The sequence below is a fragment of the Bos grunniens genome, chromosome 20, assembly GCF_055505025.1.
Source record: "Bos grunniens cultivar Pamir isolate PY7600 chromosome 20, Bosgru_T2T1.0, whole genome shotgun sequence".
Lineage (NCBI taxonomy): Eukaryota > Metazoa > Chordata > Mammalia > Artiodactyla > Bovidae > Bos > Bos grunniens.
In genome coordinates this window covers 9,080,874-9,104,570 of record NC_141184.1, presented here as the reverse complement: position 1 = coordinate 9,104,570, position 23,697 = coordinate 9,080,874, and the positions used below count along the sequence as shown (strand labels likewise).

General features: G+C 50.7%; 1 protein-coding gene and 1 long non-coding RNA gene across 2 annotated transcripts; one reads left to right on the top strand and one right to left on the bottom strand.

Annotated features, from left to right (window-relative positions):
• Nucleotides 1–1,393: 1,393 nt before the first annotated feature.
• ROPN1L (rhophilin associated tail protein 1 like) lies at nt 1,394–20,302 on the bottom strand. Its single transcript, XM_086361231.1, is given in 7 exon segments — nt 1,394–1,516; nt 1,519–1,574; nt 3,961–4,136; nt 12,072–12,233; nt 13,409–13,532; nt 19,750–19,923; nt 20,239–20,302. Coding segments are annotated over 6 exon segments (693 nt in total). The 5' UTR covers nt 19,881–19,923; nt 20,239–20,302; the 3' UTR covers nt 1,394–1,472.
• A 25-nt stretch (nt 20,303–20,327) lies between these two features.
• On the top strand, nt 20,328–21,776 carry LOC147350081 (uncharacterized). Its single transcript, XR_015148617.1, has 2 exons — nt 20,328–20,770; nt 21,105–21,776. It is a non-coding gene; the product is annotated as an uncharacterized LOC147350081 (long non-coding RNA).
• Nucleotides 21,777–23,697: the final 1,921 nt, after the last annotated feature.

Sequence of the window (23,697 nt, the reverse complement as noted above, 5' to 3'; positions counted from 1 at the left end):
TGACACGCTTTTTGACCTAACAAATGGGTCTCCCTAAAACTGGGTTTTCACAAATCTTTGAATACCGGTAAAACTGACTACTAACATGGTAACATTTTCAGAGAACCAACAAGCCAAACCATTCCCCAGTTCTCAGAAGAACAATCTGAGACGTATTCGTTGGCTCTGTCATTTTGAAGATTTTATATGAAGAAAGCAAAGAGACACTCTCTCAGCTGCTTGTCTCTGTGCAGTGGACCAAGTGCTGATCCAAGCTGATGGCCCCGTTTGCCTCCCATCCGTGGATGCTCTCCCAGCCAGCGAGTCCCCTGGGCCCTCCTGTCACAGAGAAGATCCAGCTTCAGCACGAGACACTCCTCCCAGGGAGGCTAGGTGATGGCCAGCGAGCAGAGGGCCTCTGCCTTCCTGTGCTCAGGAGTTTTGAAAGAAGAGGTACAGCTGATCTTACCCTGCCCCTCCCCCTGCCTACTCTGCAGCCTCCAAACAGATTGCTTTCCTCGGGTCATTTCTCTGCTATGAATGAGTTGCAGCTGAGGTTCTTAGGAGAACGCGGAGCAGAACGATCACTAAATGTTGTTGTTGTTCAGCCGCTAAGTCGTGTCTGACTCTGCCACCCCATGGACTGCAGCACTCCAGGCTTCCCTGTCCTTCACTATCTCCTGGAGCTTGCTCAAACATATGTCCATGGAGTCAGTGATGCCATCTCATCCTCTCACCCTCTGTCACCCCGTTCTTCCCCTGCCATCAATCTTTCCCAGCATCAGTGAAGTGAAAGTTGCTCAGTCCTGTCTGACTCTTTGCGACCCCATGGACTTTACAGTCCATGGAATTCTCCAGGCCAGAATACTGGAGTGGGTAGCCTTTCCCTTCTCCAGGGGATCTTCCCAATCCAGGGATTGAACCAGGTGTCTCTCACATTGCAGGCAGATTCTTTACCAACTAAGCTATTAGGGAAGCCCTTCCCAGCATCAGGGTCTTCTCCAGTGAGTTGTCTCTTCATATCAGGTGGCCAAAGTATTGGAGCTTCAGCATCAGCATCAGTCCTTCCAGTGAATATTCAGAGTCAATTTCCTTTAGGATTGACCAGTTGGGTCTCCATGCAATCCAAGGGACTCTGAAGAGTCTTCTCCAACACCACAGTTCAAAAGCATCAATTCTTTGGTGCTCAGTCTTCTTTGTGGTCCGACTCTCACATCTGTACATGACTACTAGAAAAACCATAGCTTTGACTATATGGATCTTTGTCAGCAAAGTGATGTCTCTACTTTTGAATATGCTGTGTAGGTCAGTCATAGCTTTCCTTCTAAGGAGGAAGCATCTTTTAATCACTAAATAGGGCCCCATGATGCATTGGTCACATTCCATTACAAGAAAAACTCACACTACATACGTATGTGGTTAATGACGTGTTGTATTTGGTGTCAAGGTTTTGAAAGGCACTATTTTGACATTAAAATGTGTTCTTCTCTGTATTAATGGCCTGTCTTCTGAGTTTTCTCTTCAAGGCTTTCTAAATTTTCCTCTTTAGAACGAAGAAATCTGAAAGACCTATCATACCATTCTTTCTAGCAGCTCTAAATGGGAAACAAAGGCACCCATTAGTAATCTCTTACTGTTTCTATGCAATATAGCATAATTTAGCTTTACCTTAAAAATTGACTGTGGTCTCAAATCAGTAATTATTACCTCTAAAAATAAAGGGATCTGTTTTCTTACATTGAAAAATGCATATATATTTCTAGGTGAAAAAAATTAGTACTAGGTTTAAAAATTTTTCTTTATTGACAACTCAAATTTAGTCACTAGTATAATAAGAGGCTCTTTCTAGTATTTTAAAAGTTGATCCAGTAGAGCTCAAAGGAGTGTCTTAAGTCTATGAAACTTTGGCACTGACATCTTTTGACTTTTCTCCTTAACTACAGATAGTTTTATTTCTTAAAAGATGTGAACGTTAGTAAATTTCTACAAGCATCTTAGATGTAAAAATACTGAACTGGAACAATGTTCATTTCCATGTCAGTAGGAACATAAGAACTGCCTTGAGGGCTCATATTTAAAAGTAATAGGAACACAAGTTAGTGGTTCCGAAATATACTTTTCCATAAAAAGGAACCACTTCTTATGGGCCCAGGGGAATGACACCTCAGGAAGAGCCTCCCATTTGGAGCCACCTGGCAATAGAGAGCGGACCTCTCCCTGACCACCTGCCCTCCTGTGTGCAGGGACCTCCCACCTCAGGAGCCCAAACTCTGCTTAGGCAGGATTCTGTTACTGTCTTTGTAATTGTAAACACCGGGTTATAAACTCTCACCTTGCAGCCTGCAGTTAAATGCCCTTTACCTATACTTTCAGGCTGGGCAAACATGCATTTCTGGTGGGACCATTTTAAGCCTGACGGGTGCACCAGACATCCCCCAGGGGAGGTCCAGTAGGCACTTGACATCGGAGTTTGGAGCTGGGGGCCAAAGTCAGATAGAACCCACGGGCAACTTGAGCCTGGAGGAGCCCAGACACCCGGGATGGAGGGCCCGTCCCAGGGAGGAAGGCACAGGAGGAGTCCAGGTAGTATGGGAGCGGGCGAGGGGAAGCCCCCGGGGCCTGGTTGGAAGGGAAATCCCCGATGGGAGTGGACTGGAAAATGAGAATGGGTGAGGTGACAGGAACAGTGTCCCCGAAGGAGAGAGGGACGGAGGGCTGGCAGCTTCCAGGAGGAGGGAGAGGTTTTCAAGTTGGTGGATAAAGCGGGAAGAAAACGGGGACCACAGGGTCTGGGGCTCAGCTGGTGGCTGGCGCGGGGAGGGGGACTTCAGAGGGAGGCGAGCTATCCCGCCACCGGCCTTTTTAAGCACAGGGTGTCAAATGGTTTAAAAACCAGGGTGCGTTCAAAAGGAAGAGTTCGTTTCTCAACAATGAAACACAGAAATGGGTCCCTGCAGGTGGGGGAGTCCTGACTCCCTGCGTGAGTGAGGAGCGACCCCGTTCGCCCCTTCCCGTGGCCGGAGGGGCGGGGGAACGGGGTGGTGGGGGGTAGGGAATGCGAATCTGAAGGACGGAGGACCAGGAAGGGGTTTCAAGAGCTCCAGGTGAGGGCTGTGGCGGGGCCAGGGTCCCCTTAGGGGCCGAGGGGAGGGGCCAGCGCCGGAGCACCCCAGGGGGGTTGGGGGGGCAGGGGGAGGGGACGAGAGCCTGGGAGGTGGGGACGGGCCTGCCTGGTGCGGGCTCCCGGGGGCCGGGCAGCGCGACTGACACGGTCAGTGTCACCATCAGCGGCTCCGTCGCCCTGCCGTCTTGTGATCTATCACCACCACACACGCGCGCGCGCGCACCGCCACTACGTCCCGGCACTGCACGCGTGGCTCTCCGCAAACCTCTCCTGTGGCTCCAGGTGGTGGGTGTGGGGGCTCGGGGGGCTGTGGGCAGCGGCGCCTGGGGGCCTGGGGAGCGGCCCCGCCGTCTGAAGGCCCTCGAGCACCACCTTTCCGACCCGCAGAGGGGCGGAGCCGATACCTGGGGGCGGAGCCAATACTTGGGGCGGAGCCGACACCTGGGTGCGGAGCCGACACCTGGGTGGGGCTCCTCCCTCGCGGGGCAGAAGCCCCTGCAGGCAGCACTGGGGGAAGGTGGGGGGCGGGGTGCACGGGGTCGCTCCCCACTGCTCCTCACTCACGCGGGGAGTCTGGACTCCCTCCAGTTGCGGGGACCCATTTCCGTGTTGCATTGTCGAGAAACGAACTCTCCCTTTTGAACGCGCCCTGGTGTTAAACCATCAGACATCCCGTGCTTAAGAAGGCCCCGGCGGGATGTGAAGTCTGCGCGCTGAGCGGCGCCCCCGCCCGGCCTCCTCACACCACCAAGGCACACCTGACACCTCGGGGCTGGGGGCTCGGCGTGTGCTCCTTCCCTCCCGTCAAAGACCCGATCGGTCGTCTGAGAGCCGAGAACCCCGGCGCGCGCACTTACGCGTTCTCCTTCAGCGAGGAGAGGTAGGCCTCGGTGTCCGACTCAGGGATGTCCGAGTCGAGCCCCGACAGATAGCGGTAGACGTAGGAGAAGGTCCCGAAAGGAATGCGCGCGGGCCCGCCCTCGGGATCCGTGGTCAGGATCTCGCAGAGGTGCTTCATCGCAGTGTTCAGTGACTGGAGACGGCAGAGAGCAGGCGGGGAAACGGTTACCGCTGCGATGCGCTAAGACGGACAGCAAAGACAGCCGCCCACAGACACCTGGGTACAGCCACAGAAGTTCTCCCCCAAGTATGTTCTCGGCGGTCTAAATTAAGAACTACCGGGAATTTACAATCGCCACAAGAAAGAAAAAGAAAAGGGTTGATCAGGATGTAATTGGCCTGAAAAAGAGTTTGATTTCCAGATTCTCTCTCATGTTAAACGGGAATGACTCTTAGACAAGAGGAAGCCTCGATCTTATTGACGAGGGACAAGGCAACTTGCACACCAGTCCCTCTGGCCCCACAACATACCTCGAGACAGAGCAAACTCTCCCCAACTGGGCCACCCGTGGTGAGGGGGTGGGACTGGCAGGGCCCTGAGCAGGCTGGGGGCAGTGTCGAACCTGGGTCAGTAACCCCCTCAACACCACCATCCACCGGCATCCTTGACTTTCAGCCAGAACTCCTCCCTGCAAAACGTGGCACGAGCTTCCAGAACATTCCAGAGCATGCTGACCCTCCCCCATTCGACCCCTTCTAGTCACCAGGGCATGAGGGTGAGGGTCAGGGGAGCCCTGGCCCATGTCAAACACGCCCACGTCAAACACGTCTGTCTAGTCATGGCTATGGTTTTTCCAGTAGTCATGTATGAATGTGAGAGTTGGACTATAAACAAAGCTGAATGCCGAAGAATTGATGCTTTTGAACTGTGGTGCTGGAAGAAGACTCTTGAAAGTCCCTTGGACTGCCAGGAAATCCAACCAGTCCATCCTAAAGGAGATCAGTCCTGAATATTCATTGGAAGGACTGATGCTGAAGCTGAAACTCCAATACTGTGGCCACCTGATGTGAAGAACTGACTCATTTGGAAAAGACCCTCATGCTGGGAAAGATTGAAGGTGGGAGGAGCAGGGGATGACAGAGTATGAGATGGTTAGATGGCATCACTGACTCGATGGATATTAGTTTGAGCAAGCTCCAGGATTGATGATGGACAGGGAGGCCTGGCGTGCTGCAGTCCATGGGGTCGCAAAGAGTCAGACACGACTGAGCGACTGAACTGAAGGCTTAAATCCCCAGCAGTTTTGCAAGATGGTAGGAAATCAGCCTCGGTGGGCATGTCTTTGCTGTGTTCGAGGCCCTTGTCCTGCCCTCAGGGAGCTGACACGGAGGGCTGCCACGGCGACGGTGGGGCCTACAGAGCGCAGACGCGAGCCTCTGGGACAGACCAGAGCCCTCCAGGGCAGCTCCTGAGGGAATGAAATGTGGGCTATGCTCACGAGGAAGAGAGAGCCAGGAAAACCCAGGTGGCCAGCTGCTGAGGACAGTCCCCCAAGGTGGGGGCGAGGCAGCAGGTGGAGGGGAGGTTACAGGTAGACCGAATGGATCAGAGTAGCAGCCATGTGGAAGCGAGTCCCGCAGCTCAGGGACACACAGAGGGCCGGGGCCAGGCCTTAAACACAGTCATTATCCGGCCACCACCCAGCCACACGGCTCCTCTGAGGCGCCAGTCGGGTGGCGGCAGAGGTCTGGTTCTCACCCAGAGGCTCAACTATTGGAGGACCCACTGCCAGCTTCCCGAGGGGGTGGGCAGAACTCACTTCCCGAGGCTATAAGACCACGAGGGGGACCGGCCTCTGGCCAGCTGCTGGCCAGAGCCCCCCTGAGCTCTGACGGGCTGCTGAAACAGGCCCTGATACAGGGCCTCCCTGAGGTCCTCTTACTACACACCAGCTTCGTCAACCACCAGGGGCTGGACCAGGGTCTCACAGTGAGCATCAGAGAGAAACCAGTGGTGCTTTCCACAGTGGGAGGAGCAAGGCAGGGGCACCGAAATGTGCCCAGAAAGTGCTAACGGCCTGGCATCACCACACAGCAGGAACCCTGAGAGATGGACTGGGCATCTCACTCACTCCTCATGGTGACCGTGCAAGATGGGGTCAAGGAAGCCGAGAGGCCGGGTCACTCGCCCAGGTGAGCCAGCTGGGATGGGAATCCAGCAGTCGGCATCCTGAGCCCAGCCCTGACCAGCACATCCCACCTCTGGGCTGGCTTGGGGAGCAGGTGGCAGGGGGTGACACACACCGGCCAGGGGTGAGCCTGGACCATGGGTGCACACTGCCCCCCGCCCCCGCCAGCTGCTGGGACTCGGGGTGTCTGCAAACCACCACCGTCCACCCCGACCCCGACCGATGGCCCCCGCTGAGACGGGATGCTGGGGGTGAGTGGACAACCCCACAGTCCTGACGTTTGCCCAGCTCTGGGGGTAAGGGGATGCTCTAGTTAGAAACAATGGTGGCGTTCATTTATTCATTTCTGCAGGGACCACCGCACGCACCGTCTCCCCGAAAGACCGTCCCCAGGGAGGACTGGGTGAACAGAGAGTTGTGTATTTTACAGGTTCCCTGCTTGAAATGTCTCAGAGACTAGTCGCTCTGTTAGATCCTGCTGTTTGAGCCCACACACCGGATGACAGTCATCGAGGCGGGGCTGGGGGCCTACAGCAGAGCTGAGGGGTGGAGGAAGCTGGAATGGAGCCAGAGCAGACGCTCTTCTTCATGAATGCTGCTCCAGCGCTTCCGAGGAAGAGGTATTTTAGGGGGAAAATAAAAATGCATCCAAACACGCTGGCCTCACTTCCCCCGCAAAGATGCGATGACATTACCAGTGCTAACATTTCCGACGCAGACTCGCAGCAGTTTCTATGTCCACAAGGACTCATTAGGCAACGTGCCTGGCTTGGGAACTCTGTTCCCTACAACAGCTCTCTCACCCTAAGGGTCGTGGGTCCTAAGGCTACTTGCTTGCCAGCTACAAGGACCCATCTCCTGGGCAGTGGCCCCACTAACCCGCTGCTCGTTATTCTCTGGCTGGTGGTTGGTCCAGGAGGTGGCGGCTGCAGTGTTGCCAGCCCAGCGTGCACGCCTGAAAGTGTCAGTTGCTCAGTCGTGTCCGACTCTTTGTGACCCCGGGGACCATAGCCCTCCAGGCTCCTCTGTCCATGAGATTCTCCAGGCAAGGATATTGGAGTGAGCTGCCAGTTCCCTCCTCCAGAGGATCTTCCCGACCCAGGGATCAAACCTGTGTCTCTAACATCTTCTGCGTTGGCAGGTGGATTCTTTACCGTCTGAGCCACCAGGGAAGCCCGTGCATGCCGAAGCCTCATCTCAGATGCGAGTGGAAACACAGAAGAGACCTGGCCTCCCGAGCATGTGCAGTGCTGGGCCCGTGGGTCCCTGCAGTCTCTGAGTTGCAGCTGCTGTCCCGACGACACCTCGATCCACCTTATCACCCCCACTGGGTCCCTTTTAGCTGCAGGGAATGAACAACATGGACCACACTCTGCCTGACCTTTTGAACACAGTCAGGACACGGTGGGGGCACTCGCTCCCGCCCTGCGGCCAGAGCTCCGGGGGGACACCCAACTCAATGTCGGGCAGTGGCACTGACCCCCAGGTCTCATTTTTAAAGAAGCGCCCCCCACCCCGTTTCACTTCCTTTCCTCACAAGCTTCCTCATTTACAGCGCGGGCCTGGGGCTCGTGGCCAGTGCCACGTTCTCGGATGTGAGTGAAGCCGGTGCCTCGGGCTGGAGGGACAGAGGGGCCAGCACGCCCAGCAACTGCTGACCCCACCACCTCCGGCCCCACAGAGTGGACGCTCAGCCGGGGTGCAGTGGGCAGGGGCAGCTGTCTCCTAGCTGGGAGGCAGTTGGTACATGAGCCTGTGGCCTGAGGCTCACAGGTGAGCATCTCCAGACGGGCTCCGGAGGCCCCCCTGGGAACCTGAACCAGGGGAGAGCACGGCCTGGAGGGGACCAGACGGGTGCTCAGAGACACCAGAGCCCATGGGCGGCCCGCAGCTGGGCGGGACGGGGGCCTGAGGCCTCCAGGGTGAATGCTGTTGGCAGGCTGGCACACAGTGTTTTAGGGAGCAGATCACCTTAGGACAGGGCTTTCCTGGTGGCTCAGACAGTAAAGCATCTGCCTGCAACGCGGGAGACCCGGGTTCAATCCCTGGGTTGGGAAGATCCCCTGGAGAAGCACTCCAGAAGTCTCACCAGGAGAATTCCATGGATGGAGGAGCCTGGTGGGCTACAGTCCATGGGGTTGCAAAGAGTCAGACATGACTGAGCAACTTCACTTTCTTTCTTCTTTTCACTTTAAGGGTATAAAATGGTAGCGAGGGGAAGGCCGAGGAGTTGTCACTCTCTGGGGCGTGTCCCAACCGGTGGGCGGCACACTGCCTGGGCTACAGAGTCATCACAGGGGTCCCTCCACCCACCGTGTCCACCAGGAGCGGCGGCTCCGGAGCCTGTGGTCTGAGTTCGAATCCCACCCCGCCGCCTCCCCCTGCCCTCCGCTCCGCTCAGCCCTCCAGCCCACAGGTTCCTAGATCAGGGCTTTCCTCAGAGGGCTGCTTGGAGGATTAAAGAGAAAACAGACAAGGGCTCCAAACATTCCCACATCCGGTGAGAAACATTGGAGACGACGGCCATCCATAAGCAGTACGTCCAGATGACACACGTATATTTTCAGCTGTACACACGGAGGGACACTCCCATGAATGAGGAAGTTCAAAGATGAACCAGAGTTGGGGGAGTAGTTCGTCACTGCACTTTTCTCAGTCCTGTGCGGGGCAGCTGGGAAGGTGGATTTGGTCCACGACGGTTTTGCTCTTGTTGTTCAGTCGCTCAGTCGTGTCCGACACTTTGCGACCCCATGGACTGCAGGACACCAGGCCTCCCTGTCCATCATCTCCCAGAGCCTACTCAAACTCATGTCTATCAGATCGGTGATGCCATCCAACCATCTCATTTTCTGTCGCCCCCTTCTCCTCCTGTCTTCAATCCTTCCCAGCATCAGAGTCTTTTCCAGTGAGTCAGTTCTTTACATCAGATGGCCAAGTATTGGAGTTTCAGCTTCAGCATCAGTCCTTCCAACGAATATTCAGGACTGATTTCCTTTAGGATGGACTGCTTTGGTCTCCTTGCTGTCCAAGGGACTCTTAAGAGTCTTCTCCAACACCACAAGTTTGAAAGCATCAATTCTTCAGTGCTCAGTCTTCCTTATGGTCCACTTTCAACTTTTTCATATTATAAAAAAGATCTCCATACTTAAAAAAAAACAGATGAAAAATGTTGACCCACCTCTTAGGACATTGATGGGACAGCAGAAATGTAAGCTGAAGGTCACAACACAGACTTGTGGTCATCTCACCCAGCGATCATGCACCTTGGGAGACAGGCCCTCTGCCCATGGCCGAGGCTCCTGGGGCAGAGCCCCCTGATGCTCTTGCTCCCATGCCCTGCCCCCAGTCACATCTGAAGCTTGCACTCGAGAACCAGAGCAGCACTTGGGGCTCAGAGGATATACCAGATGTCGCCCGTGGGGTGTCAAGATCCCCTGGCACTCAGAGCAAAGCCCACACCAAGCTGCAATCGACAGACATCCATGGAAGGAATGAGACATATGGCTTGGAAATCTCAGAGAAGGTTCCAGTCTTTGCAGAGGACTCAACCCATCCAACTAGAGAGACTCCAAAGAGATCCTGAAAAGCCACAAGCCAAGAGACACCACAGGTGGGGCAGCCAGAGTTGCTGCGTCACAGTGAGGCAGAGTGACCAGATTCCAGCTTCACGGCAGTCCTGCGTGTGCAGAAGTGGACTGCAGTGATCCACGAGGAATTCCTCCTCCTCATCCTGCTTCAGTTCTTCACTGGCTCCTTTCTGAACGTTTCCTTCTTCTAAGCATAAAGACAAGTGCTAAGGTGCCAATCTGCCTGAAGAGCCATCTCCCGGAAATCACAGCGCCAGGCTTTTGGGACGTCTCCAAGCTGTCCCACCAACACGGGCATCGGTGGGTCAACAGAGCACACGTCCCCTTGGGGCTGGCCCATCACGGCCCCCGTGGCACACAGCTAGCCCTGCCCTGGGTTTTTTTGGGGGGGCAGGCCAGGACGGAGAGGGCACCCCAGGCTCTGAACTCTGCCTGGCAGAGGAGCAGGGGACTTTCGCACCTGAACCCCCTCCCCAGGGTCGGCTCCCTGCAGAGAAATAGGAGAGAGTCAACGGCCCACAGCAAAGACTCAGGGCCCAGGCGGCTTAGTCAGGGGCCAGTGCCGGACCCCCACGGGCTGACGGGCTGACGGGCTGAGCGACACGTTAAGGGAAGAAGAGAGAAGCGAGTGTGCTCTTTCCCTGTCACTTGCCCAGACTTCAGTCCGGAAGGGAAGCGCCATCCTTAACAAATGTCTCCATCTAGCGTCACGCCTCACACACGGCTAAGAGGCCTCCTCTTGCAAAACACGAGCTGGTCTGGTTTGAAATCTAGCGCCTGATTCTCCTGATTTGGGAGGGAGCACTTACAAAGATGGATTCCCCCAAAGATGAAATATTCTGATTTCCCATCTTTATAAAAATCTAAACCTCATAAACCAAGTTTAGAGGAATAAACCATCAAATCAAATATTAGGTATTCATTTTATGTTATTAAAATCTCCCTTTTCAGGAGCTCCGGATGAACAAAGCCACATAAAATTTCCTCCAGTAACTAAATGCATCTTTGTCCTTCTCAGTGACACCCCGCTGTGATTCTCCTCAGTGGCCTCGGAGCCCAGAGACAGGTGGCAACTGGGTCTGGGTTGTCCAGCCCAGGGCTGACGGGAAACACCACCTGTGGGCATGGACACCACAAAAGGGAGCAGCCAGCCTGACTCCTGACTTTTCTGGGGTTTCCGAGTTTCTCACTGGGGCCATGAACAGAGGTGGTAAAGGGCACGATATTCGCAGAGCAGGCACTACACAGCAGAGGGGGGGGGGGCGGGCAGCAAATGAACCATAGCGTCTACAGCCAGGCAGAGGAAAAAAGAGAAATCGAATTTGGAATCAAAGAAAAGTTCCAGAAGATTAGTAACAACATAAAGCTAAAACCAGCTAAAATTAAATCAAGTATCTCTTGGGGGTCCATATGCGCTCAACGGGAAGCAGGAGCTCAGGGCAGCCGAGGCTTGACGCGGAGGGCAGTGCAGGGATAGGATGGAAGGTTAGCTGCAGGCGCTTAGCTGTCAGTGGTCCTGTGAAGTAGTGTCAGACGAAGTACTTCTAAAGAGTTAAAATGGAATCAAAGAGGCTTGTGCGGGGACCCAAGATGAGGGTGCCCCGTGAAGCAAGGACTAAGGAGTAGCCAGGTATGTGCTCTGGGGTCCAAAGACTCAAGGGACGGGGTTGCACGCCTGGTCTCCGCGGTAAAGGGAGCTGGCTCTCTTCTCAGCGCTTTTCTTCACACACTGAAAGTGGACTTGACCCCTGTGTTTCACGTGGCGACTCAAATTCTAGAGCTGAAGACAGGCTCTGGATTTCCAGCCCTTCCCCACCAAACCCACTGCCCTTTCTCAGTTCACAGACTGGAGGGATGTCTGTGTCTTCGATCCTAAACCCGTATGGGTTATACTTCTTAACATCAGCAAGATATCTGCTTTAAGTTACTAATAATCGATTTTAACTGCTGTAAGTTACTAATAATAGATTTTAACTAAAATAGAAGATAATTTTATTCCTTTTTGTACAGGAGGGAAACCTATCAATTTGTCAAATGATGTATAGTTTAATAAAAGTCATTGATGCATTCTCTTCTAAACACTAAACACATTTTCACAGTATCTACATATTTTATCTACTGTTAACATCTTTTACATTGAGGCACTCATAAGTATTTAACTTCTGTAAGTTAAAGTAACTACAAGCCTAAAATATAATAAGCATCTGAAAAAAATTGCCTAAGACAAAATGACTAAAGTCATGAGAGTTACTAAAGTGAGAGTGTTCTTACAGTTGCTGAAACACCTAAATTATTTGGATGGTAGGCCCATGATCACTCAGAATTATTAATAGGCTATTTGTAGGTACGTACCCCACCAAGCATGCTGCATCCAAGTGCTAAAAATTTTATCCACTCGATTTTGTCTTCGCAAGGATCCAGCTGCAGGAGAGCTCTGAATTTTTCTACAGGCAGGCACAAATTTTTCCATTTCTGCTCAAGATCTGCTAAGTCCACATATTCCTTGTGGCTACACTATTTGGAAAACACAGCATGACATAACCGATGTTAAGTTGAGGACCCAAGAACTCACATAATGCTTGCGAAGACTTAAATAGAGTACCTATCCCCGTTCAAAGATGAACTCTGAATTCACTACACTGTTAGCCCACCACTAGGGGAGGGGAGGGGGGTTGGGTTGTGTGTGTGCCGTGGGAGCCGGGGTACATGAACAGGGAAGCGGAGGGCAGGGTGGTACTGGGAACTAGAGACTGGCAACAAGTTACCTCTTGAGAGAAAAAAGGACTGTGAAGCGAACACGGCATCATGTTACGACTTAATGAAATGAGCACACGGACGTGAGGAGCCTGATTGTCTGTCTGTCTGTCTGTAACACTTCACAACACAAATAAACTTCAACAGACCAAATGAAATCCAACTCTGCATCATGCTGACAGTTAAACGGGAGAAATTTTAACCCAGAAAATAAATGTATTCCTTCTACTATTTTAAGACAAGTTGATGAAAAATAGGTGACTTCTGTGATCTGCTAGCAGTATTCTGCGTGGAAGAGCTTTGAGCAATTTTCTCGTGTCTTTCCCCAGATTACCTCTCCCTTTCTGTGGTTATTCGCTTTCCCTTAAGCAAGAAAGCCATGGGAGAATCCCATGTGTAGAAGTCAGCACCCTGGTCAAGAACACATAATGGGGACAAGCTACTTTAAAACTCAGGGCTCTACCACTGATCTCAGTTTTGGCAATACGGCCGGATCATTCCGATAAAACACACTTTCTACGAACTCTGCAAGTGAGCTGGTGGGTCTCGAGGGCTTTCAGGAGGGCTGGAAACCAGATACCCCTTCAGATGAAGAAGGTGGCAAGCTTATCATGTTTAGCATAGTTTTTAAACTCATATTTCAAAAAGGATCTTGCAAACCCCATGTCTGAAATTCCATATTTTCAAACCTTTCTTTTTGGTCCAACAGCCTCTTGCATCTTAATGCAAGTACTTAAAAAAAAGAAAATGTATGTCTATATAATTGTGAACAGTGATCTTGGTTTAAACCAGAGGAAGGTCACTGAATTCAAGATTCCCTCCTTGAGAATAAATTTCAAAGGTTCCGTGCAGGGGACACAGGGCTGTGGATAGATGACCATGGAGGTCTTGAAGCTTTATCTCAAGCTCAGCTGACTGATCACAGACTCTGATACCTGCTTATGCAAAACTTTAAGGAGTCCTTGAGTCAGGCCTGTGTCTGTTTTCTGAGTGGCCATGGGCATTTCGATTCTGTCCTTCACAGGCAGTGGATCTCCTCTTGACAAAGCTGAAAAATACCTGAAACAACAACAGACATCTCTGAAGCTTCACCGACACATGCTGTTGTTGTTCAATCACTCAGTCATGTCCAACTCTTTGCAACCACATGAACTGTAGCCCTCCAGGCTCCTCTGTCCGTGGGATTCTCCAGGCAAGAATACTGGGGTGGATTGCCACTTCCTTCTCCAGCGGATCTTCCCAACCCAGGGATTGAACCCACATCTCCTGCACTGACAGGCGGATTCATCGACACACAAGCAGCCCTCAAATTCAGGCACTTTCATCACCGACCCCAGAGGGAGGCCGTGACGAGGGAGGACCGGGCTGGGGCCCCTGGCCTGGATTCCCCTCTTGGCTTCTCCACTCAGCTCTTGGACTGCACCTTCTCCTGTGCCTCAGTTTCCCTGTCTGCACAATAGGGACAACGGCAGCTCCAGACTCAGGGACCCCCCGGCTGGCACGCCTGGGGGTCTCCAATAACATGTGCTACTTTTACCAACCAAACACCCATCCAGGGCCAGAGATGCTGCCAGAGGAGGTGGAGGTCAGGGCCCCATATGAACTCAAGTGCAAGGTCGCGTGCAAGGTCATGCCACTTGGACAGTTGCAGACTTGGCCCTGCCGCTTTTTGAGGGGCAGGATTTCAAGCATCTCTGCCTATTCAGGTCTGAGAAACCCCCTGGAGCAGGGAAGTCACCTGATTGGCTGAGTCAGGTGCTGACATTCCCTACCCTTCACTTTTCCTGCTTGGTACTTTTTTATCCCCTTAATTATTCCTTTCTGGGACGTGGATATGGCTGCTAATCCTGGGAACAAGCAGGGCGTGGAGAGAGTTTGGGGCAACAACTCAGGAAGGGGTGCACATCGAGTTTCTTGTGGGAGGGGGAGGGGTGCCACGTGGGGTCTCTGCAAAACTCTACCCCGGGGCGTGTGTCAGTGCAGACCGGCTCCTGAAACAATGCCATTTGCTGCCCACATCACTCTCCCACCATCAAAGAAATGATATGCCCAGGAAAATAAAACACCAAACCATCCAGGGTCACGGGAATAATATAAAAGATACGAAAAACTGTGGTTACCCAAGGGGAAATGTGGAGAGAAGGGATAAACTGGGAGACTGACATACACCCACTACTACATAAAAATATATATAACAAGGACCTACTGTATAGCAAAGGGACTCTACTCAGGATTCTCTAAGAACCTATAGGGGTAAAGGGTGCTTCCCAGGTAGCTCAGATGATAAAGAATCTGCCTGCAATGCAGAAGACCTGGATTCGATCCCTGGGTTGGGAAGATCCTCTGGAGAAGGGAATGGCTACCCACAACAGCATTCTTGCCTGGAAAATTCCTTGGACAGAGAAACCTAGCAGGCTATATAGTCCATGGGTCGCAAAGAATTGGACACAACTGAGCGACTAATCGGAGAAGGCAATGGCACCCCACTCCAGTACTCCTGCCTGGAAAATCCCATGGATGGAGGAGCCTGGTGGGCTGCAGTCCATGGGGTCGAGACTGAGCGACTTCACTTTCACTTTTCACTTTCATGCATTGGAGAAGGAAATGGCAACCCACTCCAGTGTTCTTGCCTGGAGAATCCCAGGGACGGCGGAGCCTGGTGGGCTGCCGTCTATGGGGTCGCACAGAGTCAGACACGACTGAAGTGACTTAGCAGCAGCAGCAGCAGAGCGACTAATACAAACACATACCTACATATGGGTAAAGAATCTTAAAAAAAATGGATATATATATAACTGAATCACTTTTCTATACACTCGAAACTAAAAAAGCACTGTAAATAAACTCTATTCCAATAAAAATTTTTAGATATGTGAATAATTAGAAACATCTCAGAACATGTAACAAAGTGTAGGTAAATAGACATTCAACAGACTAAAAGGAATTTTATATCTCACACCCTTTTTCTCTCTCCACCCCTCAAATTCAATTTTGTTTTCATGCTTTTAGGACAAATACAGTCATATTTCGTTAACTTGATAGTTTGAGGGAAAGTTAAGAGGCAGGCAGCTGTAAGTTAGACAAATGTAGATCCGAAGACCTAAAGGGCCAGGCTGGGGGAAGGGTGCTTCATGTGACCATGTTAATCCTAATTGGGGTTTTCATCTATTGTCACCCTGCTTATTTAACTTATATGCAGAGTACATCATGAAAAATGCTGGGCTGGATGAAGCACAAGCTGGAATCAAGACTGTAGGGAGAAATATCAATAGCCTCAGATATACAGATGACACCACCCTTATGGCAGAAAACAAAGAAGAACTAAAGAGCCTCTTGATGAAAGCGAAAAAGAGTGAAAAAGTTGGCTTAAAGCTCAACATTCAAAAAACTAAGATCATGGCATCTGGTCCTGTCACTTCATGGCAAATAGATGGGGAAACAATGGAAACAGTGACAGACTTCATTTTGGGGGGCTCCAAAATCACTGTGGATGGTGACTGCAGCCAAGAAATTAAAAGACGCTTGCTCCTTGGAAGAAAAGCTATGACCAACCTAGACAGCATATTAAGAATCATCAGTTTGCTGACAAAGGTCTGTATAGTCAAAGCTATGGGTTTTCCAATGGTCATGTACGGATGAGAGGGTTGGACCATAAAGAAGGCTGAGTGCCAAAGAATTGATGCTTTTGAATTGTGGTTCTGGAGAAGACTCTTGAGAGTCCCTTGGACTGTAAGGAGATCCAACCAGTCCATCCTAAAGGGGATCAGTCCTGGGTGTTCATTGGAAGGACTGATGCTGAAGCTGAAACGCCAATACTTTGGCCATCTGATGCAAAGAGCTGACTCACTGGAAAATACCCTGATGCTGGGAAAGATTGAAGGCAGGAGGAGAAGTGGGCGACAGAGGATGAGATGGTTGGATGGCATCACTGACTTGATAGACATGAGTTTGAGCAAGCTCTGGGAGTTGGTGATGGATACGGAGGCCTAGCGTCCTGCAGTCCATGGGGTCGCAAAGATTCAGACACAACTGAGCGACTGAACAACCACCACCCAGATTATTCCTCATCAGCCATCAGAGCAGGCCCCAGGCTCGGGGCAGCCTCTAGAGCAGTGCCCCCTCCCCAAGAAGGCACGGGCAGTGCCTGGAGGCCCCGTTGGTTTTCACAGCTGGGGCTGACTGGTATTACTGGCACCTGGTGGGTGCAGGTCAGCAGGCTGCTAAGGGCCTACACAGGACAGCCTCACACTCCTCCAGGGAGCTTTTGGTGACTGCAGCCAAGAAATTAAAAGACGCTTGCTTCTTGGAAGAAAAGCTATGACCAACCTAGACAGTGTATTAAAAAGCATCATTTTGCTGACAAAGGTCTGGATAGTCAAAGCATCATCAGAGCCAGGGTGGAGGAGCCCTGCTTGAGCGGCCAGGCCAATTTATGTCACATGCACAGAAGGCGCACGTGAGCAAAAGCCTTTAGGGCTCAATGACATAATCAGGTGCAGCCAATGGGCTGCGGAGTCACAGCAGAGTCTGGGAGCCAGGCTGGCCCACCTTTGCCTCCTGACAACCTCGTCTGACAAGAACCCTCCCGTGAGTGCCTGCTAGAGCCTTCTGCAGCAGTCACTTCCACACGCATCCTGGCTCCCTGCTTGGTTTCTCGTTGTTTTTCCTTCCTATCGTGGTCCTTGTGTCATAGGCTATTTCTTCTCCTGCCTTGTCTTAACCCCAATTGTTACAAAATCTTTCAAAGACCACTTTACGTTCTCCTGAACAACATCTCTGCCTAACAGATTCTGTTCTGAGTGAGCAGAGACACGTGAACAATGCCTGCTTTTTCTCCTCAACTCCAAAATTGTTCTTAAAAATGAAATTAGTGGCATGGAACATTCAGAAGGTTCTTGATTAAGCCTTTTCAATTAAAGTGAAGCTTAAAAGGGCTGCCTCTAAAGTGTTACCAAATATAACATTCCAAGAAGAAAAAAAAAAAAATCTTGGAAGGTTTGGTAAAATATGAATAAACTCTTTTGAAACAGCTGTATCTTTTATTTAGGCTTGAATAATGGATAAAACCAGAGTCCACAGACTTCCCTGGTGGCCCAAGGGATGGGAATCTGCCTGCCGAGGCAGGAGACACGGGTTCAGTCCCGGGTCCGGGAAGATCCCACATGCCACAGAGCAACTAAGCCCATGCACCACAACTACGGAGCCCATACTCTACAGCCCAGGAGCCGCAACTACTGAGCCCAAATGCTGCAGCTACTGAAGCCTGTGCGCCCTAGCATCTGTGCTCTGCAACGAGAGGCCACCCCAGTGAGAAGCCTGAGCACAGCAACTAGAGAGTAACCTCCGCTCTCCACAACCAGGGAAAGCCAGTGTACAGCAACAAAGACTCAGCATAACTAAAAAGAAAAAAACAGATAAATAAAATGAATTATTAAAAAAAAAACCCCAGAGACCACGATTTGGGGCAAGAACCTTTAAAGAGTCTTTCAGAAGCATTTGTCAGAGGTAAAGTACTGGTTAACCAGCAGCCTCGTCTGGTAGGAGCAGTGAGGGCCCCAAAGATACCCTGGCCCTGATCCCAGAAGCTGCGGATCTTATTTTACATGGCAACAGGGAGTTTGCATGTATTTTGAGCAAATACTTGCTCAAAGTTTCTCATGTATTTGAGAGAGGATTTTGAGCTGGGAACACCATCCAGGACTATCTGGATGGTTCCTAAATGCAATCACAAGTGTTCCTAGAGGAGGGAGGCAGAGGTACATGTGAGAACGCCACAGTGCTGGCGATGGAGGAAGGACCCAGGAGCCCAACAACACAAGGAATGCAGCTCCAGAAGCTGGAAAAGGCAAGGGGAGGGGTCGAATTCTCCCTAGAGTCTCCAGAGAGAGCAAGTGAAAGTCAAAGGCGCTCAGTCGTGTCCGACTCTGTGACCCCATGGACTATACAGTCCATGGAATTCTCTAGGACAGAATACTGGAGTGGGTAACCTTTCCCTTCTCCAGGAGATCTTTCCAACAACCCAGGGATCGAACCCAGGTCTCCCACAGTGCAGGCGGATTCTTTACCAGCTGAGAGCAAAGCCCCGGCAATATCCTGAGTGTAGCCTGGTGAAACTGATTTTGGACTTTCGGCTTCCAGAACTGTGAGAACAGAGATGTTTGTTGTTTTAAGCCATCACATTTGGTGGTTATCTGTTACAGCCATCCTAATAATAATTCACTTTGGTCATATAATTCATAGAGAAGTTCAGCAAAATTTGACACTCTCATTACTAAAAAAAAAAAAAAAAAGTTAAATTTCTACTGATTCTTGTGACCACAGATTTGAGTTTCTGAATCTGAGTCTGTTTACTGCAAAAGGACAAAGAGCTTTCCTGTAAAAGCATCACGATTTATTTTAATGCTTCTAAAGTCTGCTGGGGCAAAGAATCCTCCTACCAATGTAGGGGACGCAAGAGACTCGGGTTCAATCTCTGGGTAGAGATCTCTGCCTGGAGAAGAAACGGCAACCCACCCCAGTATTCTTCCTGGAAAATTCCACGGACAGAGGAACCTGGTGGGCTACAGTCCAGAGAGTCACAAAGAGTCGGACACAACTGAGCAAGGCTGAGTGCGCGCGCGCTTGCGCGCGCGCGCACACACACACACACACACACACAAAAGGTCTGTTGACTTGTGACTTTAAAAGTACTGATAATCTGTTCCTGGAAATGGTTAGAATGTTTGCTGCAAGAAACTGTCAAGTCTCTTGTGCTGTGAACTATGATGGACAGTTTAACCTTACTGCATTCTTGGGATGTTTACTCTAACTGGAGCCAGTCCCTCTGGTTCCAACAAACTCAACAAGTACCTAATCCTGGGGGATTCTCTGATGACAAGGAACATAAGCGTAAGATTTCTCTTTGTAAAATCATTTCACAAGTAAAATAAAGGGACTGTGACAGTTTGACTTTTATAACACAATGCAAAACCTTTTTATCCCGTGTTATTCAGTCTACCTGCATAAACACCACTCTCTAAGAATGGAGGTGTCACTACGTAGATAAATGGGCATTGTGCAGTAATTTCTGGTCTCATGGTCAATAATGCATGATGTTTCCTAGACAGATACTTAGGTGTAGATGCCACCGATGTTAAGTTCTATCGGTACTCGGTCTGTGTCCTGAGGGTTGGACCACTGGTCCAGGTAGGAGGGTTCACTAGGCACGATTGGACATGCCGACGGGCCGGCTCTTGCAGGTGCTGGCCCAAGGAGGGCTGGCCCAAGGAGGGCTTACCCCGCGGACCACTGGAGCACGTCGGCGGGCTGGGTGCGGATCGCAGCCTTGGTGAACTGCTTTAGGATGTCCGGCAGCTCGGGGGGGATGTGGATCTGCTGCGCGCAGAACATCGTGTCGGGAAGTGGCATCGCTCTCCGCAAACCAGAACCAAGCTGGAAGAACCAAGGTGTGCTGAGGGGGGCGGGGAAGGGGGAGAGGAAGGGCGAATCGGTCAGCCTGGGGCGCGCGGGAGACGTGCCTGCCAAGGGGCTCCGGGGCCGGGGTCCCAGGTCCCGAGTTTAGAGCCTAGCCGGGGCCGGTGGTCTGGGGGTGTGGGTCCCGGATTCAGAACCAGGTCGGGGTCCCGGAGTTAAATTGGGCCAGGCCAGGCCGTCAGTGTCTCCCTGGGTTTGGAGTGGGGCGCGGACTGGGGCGGGGGGTCTCGGGTTTGGAGGCGGGCCAAGGGTCCGAATTTCCCAGGCGCGGGCGGCGGCGAAGGGATCTTACCGCTCCTCCGCAGGCTCCTCTGAAAATGAGGGCCAACTGCCCTTCCTAATTGTCGCGCAGCGGTAACCAGGCAACCGAGACGCGCGCGTGGGCTCCGCCCCTCTGGCGTCGCGCAGGCGCACACGCCTCGAGCCGGGATTGGCCGCTTGTGCTGGTCTGGTGTCGGGGGAGCGATGTGCTTGCTCAGTCTGGCTTCGGCGCCCGCTTTGCGTAAACGGGTAGTTTACAGATGCACTAGCGGAACATTTCAATTAAAATAAGAGGACGTTTGGATCGATTTCCCATTACTAACTGTGAGCGGCGAATTCGAAAAAGGCCCTCCTTTCCTTTGCACTGGCTCGGTGAAGCTTTGGAACGAGATGCCTCTTGGCCTCCGTGGAAGGAAGCCGTTGAGGTCCTGGGAGCTGACATGTGCCCGCGGCCCGAGACTCCCTGCGGGAACCTAGCCCCTGGCCGTTTGTCCAGCACGTGTCTGACCTCCACGCCTTCGCACGCGCTGTTCCCAGTGGCCCGGACCCAGTCGGCACCCTCGGTAAACTCATTCTTCAGATAACGGTTTAAAAGTCACTTTAGAGAGTGGCAGTTTCCAGCCGAAAGATTTTAACTTGTTTTCCTAAACAAGATGGTGGGGTTGAGCCGATCTAATTGGGCCTGGGAGAAAATAAGTTACTTTTTTTTTTCCCGATACGATAGCTTTGGGGTCAGAGGGTAGGAGAAACTGTTCCATTCTGGTGGATGCTGACTAGGGTAGCATACAAGGTGTGAAGCCTAGTTTCCGGGTCTCCTGGCTGGCTGCTGCAAGGTGGCCTTAACACCCACACTGGGAAAAACAGGCCTGAGACCGACCTCTCCTTTCCCGCCTCCAGGCACGAAGCCGCTGTTGCTGCTGCTGCTGCTAAGTCGCTTCAGTCCTGTCCGACTCCGTGCGACCCCATAGACGGAAGCCCACCAGGCTCCCCGTTCCTGGGATTCTCCAGGCAAAAACACTGGAGTGGGTTGCCATTTCCTTCTCCAATGCATGAAAGTGAAAAGTGAAAGTGAAGTCGCTCAGTCGTGTCCAACTCTTCGCAACCCCATGGAGCCTACCAGGCTCCTCCGTCCATGGGATTTTCCAGGCAAGAGTACCGGGGTGGGGTGCCATTGCTTTCTCTGGGCACGAAGATGAAGACCTGCTACATCAATAGACTGAACTATATCCAGGAGGGGCCACCGACAAGCCCTCCTTCCTTCCCTAGAGGCATGAGGCCCCAAACACAACTCCTCGACTGGGCAACTTAAAATGAAGCCTACCTGGCAAGTGAAGACACACGATTCGAAATTCAGAGCACTTGCAAAACTGAAAATAGGCACTATTTAACGTTATGGGAAAACAAGGAATTTCATACACTGAGAGAGAGAAGTGTTAATGGGGCAACGTGGCACTTTAAATATGTTTGATGATTAGCAGTCTTCTAGGAATTTATCCTACAGAAATACTAAGTAATATGGACAAAAATGTTTACTGTAGCATGTAATAAAATGAGTTAACTTTCAGAAAACTTAAATCATAATCTTATTCACACAATGGAATACAATACAGCTATAAATTTTTCAATGGGACAGCTACTTATGTACTGAGATAAAAAGATGTTCAGTAATATGAAGGGAAAGAAGCACGCCACAGAGCTGCCCGGGGCTCATGCCACCTGACACAGGTGTTGATAAAAGTACCTGTGGACACATGCTTACACAGAGTCTGGAACAAACACCAAACTACTGACAAGTGCTTGCCTTTGGAGGATGGTTTTCAGGTTTTATTTTAACCATATATACATTATTTTGATTCTGATCCATTCATTTACTTAACAATATTTACTCGATGCCCAATATGGCCCAGTCCTGAAATACAGTTAAAAAAAAAAAAAAGTAAAATGAAAGTTGCTCAGTCGTGTCCCCTTGGACTGTACCCCACCAGGCTCCTCTGTCCACGGGATTCTTCAGGCAAGAATACTGGAGTGGGTAGCCATTCCCTTCTCCAGGGGATCTTCCCGACCCAGGGATTGATTAACCTGGGATTAATCTCCTGCATTATAGGCAGATTCTCTACCATCTGAGCCACCAGGGAAGCTGTGTAGTAATCCCCAAATAGTTTTGGGTTTTTTTTTTAAATCTCTGGGGCTTATATTCAAGTGAGGAAAAACATGCAAGTACAAATGAGATAAGTAAACTGTACAATATTACTAAATATGAAAGAGAAAAAAGTTGGAGACAGGAGTGCTCCAGTAGCTACAATTTTAGATGAGACTCCCTAAAACAGACATTTTAGTGTAGAAATGAGGTTGGGGAAAGCTTGGATATTAATGTATGGCCAACAGCAAGTGCAAACGTCCTGAGGTCTGACCTGTTCTGGAGAAGGGGAGGCTGCCTGGGGACTGGTAAACACAACGGGCGGGGGTGATGGTGTGAGCCTGTGAGAAGTTCTCTTCTGATTGCGTCTATCTTCTAGCTGAAATAGGAAAAACATCAGCCAAAAGTCTGGAAGGAGGAGGAGGAGGTGCTTTAAAGAAAGAGAATGTATGAAATGGTCCACTGGCGAGAATGTATGAACATACTACTTTTTAAAGTAGAACTGTAATTTAACATGCAGCAAACTGCACAACTCGTTAAATTCTGACATGTCAAACCAGAACTCCATCAAGACAGCAAACATCCATCACACACACACACCCTCCCTGCCCCATTTTTTCATGCACCTTTGAAACCCCTCAAATCCCTCCTTGCCAAACCCCACTCCCACTGATCTGCTACTTACAGATTTCTGTAGGTTACATTTTCTAGAATTCTATATAAATGAAAGCATACATTTTTTGTCTTTCACTCAACATAAGCATTTTGAGGTGTATCAGTGTTGTGTATCAGATAGTGAATTGCTTTTTGTTGCTGAGCAATATTTCATTATATGAATAATCATTTATCCACTTACCTATTGATGGGCATGTGAGTTGTTGCCAGCTTTGGGTTATTACAAATAAAGCTACTATGAACATTCATATAGAACTCTTCATACAGACTTTATCTTTTGGCAAATAACTACGAGTGTTAAGTATATGTTTTAAGAACTGTGCAGCTATTTTCCAACGTGGTTGTACCATTTTACATTCCCTCCAGCACAGTATGAGTTCCACTTCCTCCACCTCATCAGGATGTGGGATGGTGTTTTTTAGTAATAGGTTAGGTATGTAGTGGTGTCTCACTGTGGCTTTAATTTGCACTGTTGTTCAGTTACGTCTGACTTTTTGCAGACCCCACAGATTGCAGCATGCCAGGCTTCCCTGTCCTCCACTATCTCCCAGAGTTTGCTCATGTCCATTGAGTCCGTGATACTATCTAACCATGCATTTTACTTATGGCTAATTCTGTTGAACATCTTCTCATGTGCTGACTTGTCATCTATGTAGCCTCTCTGCTGCTGCTAAGTTG